Source organism: Engraulis encrasicolus, chromosome 7 (assembly GCF_034702125.1).
Source record: "Engraulis encrasicolus isolate BLACKSEA-1 chromosome 7, IST_EnEncr_1.0, whole genome shotgun sequence".
Classification (NCBI taxonomy): Eukaryota; Metazoa; Chordata; class Actinopteri; order Clupeiformes; family Engraulidae; genus Engraulis; species Engraulis encrasicolus.
In genome coordinates this window covers 42,179,973-42,184,388 of record NC_085863.1, presented here as the reverse complement: position 1 = coordinate 42,184,388, position 4,416 = coordinate 42,179,973, and the positions used below count along the sequence as shown (strand labels likewise).

General features: G+C 42.8%; 1 protein-coding gene across 1 annotated transcript; it reads right to left on the bottom strand.

The window, feature by feature from the left end:
- Positions 1 to 230: 230 nt before the first annotated feature.
- On the bottom strand, positions 231 to 2,898 carry LOC134451851 (GTPase IMAP family member 4-like). Its single transcript, XM_063202249.1, has 4 exons — positions 2,838 to 2,898; positions 1,704 to 2,495; positions 1,448 to 1,469; positions 231 to 264 (listed from the first exon to the last, which is right to left on the bottom strand). The coding sequence occupies exons 1-4, from the start codon at positions 2,896 to 2,898 to the stop codon at positions 231 to 233; spliced, it is 909 nt and encodes a 302-aa protein (XP_063058319.1).
- Positions 2,899 to 4,416: the final 1,518 nt, after the last annotated feature.

The window sequence follows — 4,416 nt, the reverse complement described above, 5'->3', positions numbered from 1 at the left end:
AATGGTAGTTTGGAGATTGGGTGGAGGTTGTTGTAGTCGGAGGGATCAGAGTCAGTTTTCTTCAGTATTCAGGTGACAGCAGCAACTTTGAAAAGAGAGGGACTGGTACCAGTGGATGAGTGGATGAAATTATGGAGAGGAGAGAGGGGAGGCAGGATATGACAAGGGTTGTAGGGAGGGGATCAAGCTGACAGGTGGAGGGCGTGGACTTGCAGATGAGGTCAGTGATTTCAGAGGGGTCCGGGAGCTGGAAGCTTAAAACAACTGGTGGAGGGGGAAGAGATCAATGGTGGAGGGAAAAGGAGTTGAGATGTTGGTGGGTTTTGTGATTTTTTTCATTTGAACCAAGAGGGACAAGCCTCATCTATACTCAAGCTGATATCTTCTAATGCTGGACATTCATTCTTTCTTCTCCTCTTTTTTTGAGAGATTACAGACCTTATTAATGGACGAATCTACAAATCTACCTAATGCAGTTCGCTCTGCCTCAACCTCTGCCATTCCAGCTTGCAGTCCTTCCTCATGAGCTTCTGCTTTTGCCTCTTCAACTTTTGACACTCCATCCTCATATCCCTGGTCATGTCCAGCTTTAAAACCTTTCTCTTCACCTTCTTGCAGTCCTTCCTCCTTACCAGCCTCCTTCCCTTCCTTGTGTCCCTTGGTGTATCCTTGACTTATTGCCTCTTTGACTTTTCTGTTAAACTCTCCCTCTGCCTGTCTCCTGGCTGCCATCTCAGTCTCTCTCTTCAGACGGTATTTTGCTTTCTCATGTGCTTTTGTAAGAAATTCAATATTTCTTTTCTTCTCTTCTTCTCTAGCTTTAGATTCTTTTTCCATCTGTTCCTCAAATTTCTCTTTTTGTAACCTCAGCTCTTCTTCTTTTTCAGCTCTATGCTGTTCTTCTCTCTCTCTATTTTTCTTCTCATCTTCCTGAAGCCTTTGATTATACTCTTGCTGAAGCCGTTCCATCATTTCTTCTTTGTCTCTAATTTTTCTCTCAGAATCTTGCACCATTTTCTTTACCATTTCGCTTGCCTTATCCTCGTTCTGCTTCCTCTGTTTCTCCTCAGCATCTCTCCTCTTCTTCTCCTCCAGCCTTTCCCTCTCATATCTGTTTTGCTTCTCTTCTTGTTCGTGTTTCCATTCTCTCTCCATGGACTCTATTCTCTCGTTCCATTTTGTTTCTTCTTCCTTCCTTCTTTTCATTTCTTCTTCCTGATTTCTTTCACACTCTTCCTCATGCTTTGTTTTCTGTTCCTCCAGCTCCTTAACTTTACTTTCTTCTGCATGTTTTATCTTTTCCTCAAGCTCTTCTCGTTTTTCCTTCTCCTTTGCGGCTCTCTCTTCATATTCTTGCCTTTTCTTCACGTTTTCCTCCTCAAATATTTTTATCTTGTTTTGCATTGTATGCTTGAATTGTTCTCTTTCATTGTTTAACATGTCCTGCCTCCTTTGCTCTTTCTCCATCTCTCTAGCATTTCTCTTCTTTTCCTCCTCCTCTCTCCTCTTCTGTTCTTCTTTTACCCTTCTTTCCCATTCTTTCCTCTCTGATTGTATGTCTTTAGTCCGCTCCTTTATCCATTCTTCATTTTCCTGCCTCTTCCGCTGATATTCATCTTCCATTGCCTTTGCTTTACGTCGGTCTTCCTCCTCCCTTTTCTCCATGACTTCTTTCATGCTCTCTCTAATGCTGTTCTCCTTGCTCCTGAATTCGTCCTCTTTCCTTTTCATCTCCTCTTCTTGTCTCCTTTTCTCTTCCTCCATCTCCTTCTTCAGTTTCTCCATTTCAGCCTGATGTTTGGCTTGTAGATCCTGTTTCTCCCGCTCAATTTCCTCATTCTTCTCCAGAAGTATTCTCTCCTGCTCCTGTTTGAGGGCCTCCTCTACTAATTCTTGGAACATCTCATTGGTGTAATACCTACCACCATTCACTTCCACCATGTTGTCTATTTTACTCAGAAGTTCATTGACCTGACTCCTATTGTTTTTGTCGTTGTTATCAATGACATGGTATCTCATTCCACATGCACGAAGAAGACTATTCACTTCATCTCCTACAGTCTGAAGATCAAGTGGCTTTCCATCGAGTTTATCTCCATGTGTAAACAACACAATTGTGTACATTTTAGACAGATCACCAAACATCTTCTGGATAATCTCCACAGCCTGTCTCTCCTCTTTTGTAAAGCGCCCCAGTTGTTTCACCAGGATGAACACATGGGGCCCAGGAGCTGCCATGCCGATGCACTTCACAATCTCCTTCTTAATCTCTGTGTTGTCAGTTTCCGTATCAAACAATCCTGGTGTGTCAATGACAGTTATCTGTCTTCCATTGACAATGGCTGTCTCCTTCTGGCAAATTGTTGTCACTGACTCAAAGGCAAAATCCTCTTTGAAGACTTCCTCCATCAGGATGGTGTTTCCAGTGGCACTCTTCCCCTCACCTGCTTTCCCCAGCAGCACAATTCTCAGATTCTTCCCATTTTCGCAAAGGTCTGCAAATTAAAAAAATGTGACAAGTATTAAAATGTACACCATTTTTACCACAGATGCTTACTACATCTGGACACCAGTCCTTAAAATGAACGTGGTTGATTCCCATCCCCAGCAAGATGTATTTTTGGGTTTCTACCTTTGAGGTGGAACACAGGAATACACTACTTTATTCAGTTAACATTAACTGTAACTGCACTGCATGAACATACCTTGCTTTGAGCTTTTCAGGTCTCTGTTCTCACGTTGAAGACTAGAAACTCTCTCTTCAAGATGACTGTGGCACCTCAGGTGGCTTTTCATTTGTGAAGTGCTGTACAAGTCATGTGTATACCAGCCTTTACTATCTTCTCTCATTTTCATGACCCTCTGCAGGAGTGGCTGAACCTCTGAGACGTCATCCATGATGAAATCGGGCCCTTCTGAAGTTCCTGTTCCCTGATGTGCAACTGTGTTCACATGTCTAGTCTCTGAAAGCTTCTCAGATGGTCTCATAAGCACTGTCAGGCAGAAGGCTCTGACTTCTTCTCCAAAGAAGTGCTCAATTCTCTTTGATGCTGATTTTTCTTCATCTGTAAGTTGGCCTTCTGGAATAATGATGAGAAAGGCGTTGACTCCCGGATTGGAGAGACGGAGGCATTCCAGTGTTTCCTCCCACAGCTCCTCTTCGTTGGTCTGGCATATTTCCAGTAATGGCAGCTGAATCAGGGTGACGTGATGTCCACACACATGACCTTCTCTCTTCACACATGCTGAGTCATCCCTAGCTCCAACCCCAGACTGTTGGTTTCGTCCTATCTGCTCTTCCAGGCTCAGTATCATGTCTGCTACTGAGGACTTCAATGAAGCATCACTCCCACACAGCACCAGAGTTAGGTTCCCTGAGGAAACAGCAACTTGAGACACTGTTGAGAGACAAAGAATAAGAACTGTCCATTACAATTCTGCATACATTAGGGTCAGACTTCAAAAATCCTAAGTCATGAGTCATAACACTAATTGCCTTAGTTGCCTTACTAATTGCCTTATACATTTCATTTTACGGTTTACTTAAGTGGATGAATAGGCAGAAAGCATTAATGTATACCACAAAAACTACCGTACACTTCTTTTGAAAGAGGATTTTTCTTTGTTGAAATGTGAATGAATAACCTGTTGGGGGTCAAAAGAAAGTGCAGCGAGAAGTAGAGATATCAGAATAGAGTCCGAAGAGCCAGAAACTTAAATTATCACAACTATGTGGGACTTGATAAAAAAAAATTAAAAAAAAAAAACAAAGTAGATTCTTTGTAAGCCTCAGCCTTCACCTGCATGGCCAAATCACCCAACAAGAGCCAGAAACTTAAATTATCACAACTATGTGGGACTTGATAAATAAATAAATAAATAAATAAAGTAGATTCTTTGTAAGCCTCAGCCTTCACCTGCATGGCCAAATCACCCAACAAGATGTCAATTAACATCATCCCTCCCACTCCTGTCATGCTGCTTAATATGCTTTCTACAGCTTGAATCTATTCCAAGCACCCAAAATGTCCAGCAGCTCACTGCTATTAGAAGCTGAGGTACTTCAGTGGTATACAAACTCTTAATTGCACAATAGAAAGGAATTGGAAAAAGCTGGCATTTTGGAAATTTCATTTTCAGCATACCCAAACGAGCTTGTGGGAATGTGCAAATCATAGGTAGGACATTAGACTAGAGGTGTCACAGCAATCCTGGCAGCCATTACGGTCGGTCGTGACGGCGTTTTTCCTGCCATGAAGCAAGTTCGCTAGGCAGTGAGCATGCCCACTGTGTCCGCGTGAAGCATCCTGGTTAGAATTTCTGTCCGAGACGCAGCATATGGGAGTGACCTCTGCGCTGCAGTCATGTCACATGGCAGGAACAAAATTTTTGCTAAGCAGCGGCGCAGTAAGGGAA

Bases quoted from the DNA above. Each gene is read 5' to 3' on its own strand.
- LOC134451851 (XM_063202249.1), bottom strand. From the start codon at position 2,898: ATGGATGACGTCTCAGAGGTTCAGCCACTCCTGCAGAGGGTCATGAAA. The intron at 2,496-2,837 runs GTAAAGGCTGGT...TTTAATTTGCAG, and splicing joins CATGAAAATGAGAGAAGATA to ACCTTTGCGAAAATGGGAAG. The intron at 265-1,447 runs GCAGGACATGTT...CCCCTCCACCAG, and splicing joins ATGGAGAAAGAGCAAAGGAG to TTGTTTTAAGCTTCCAGCTC.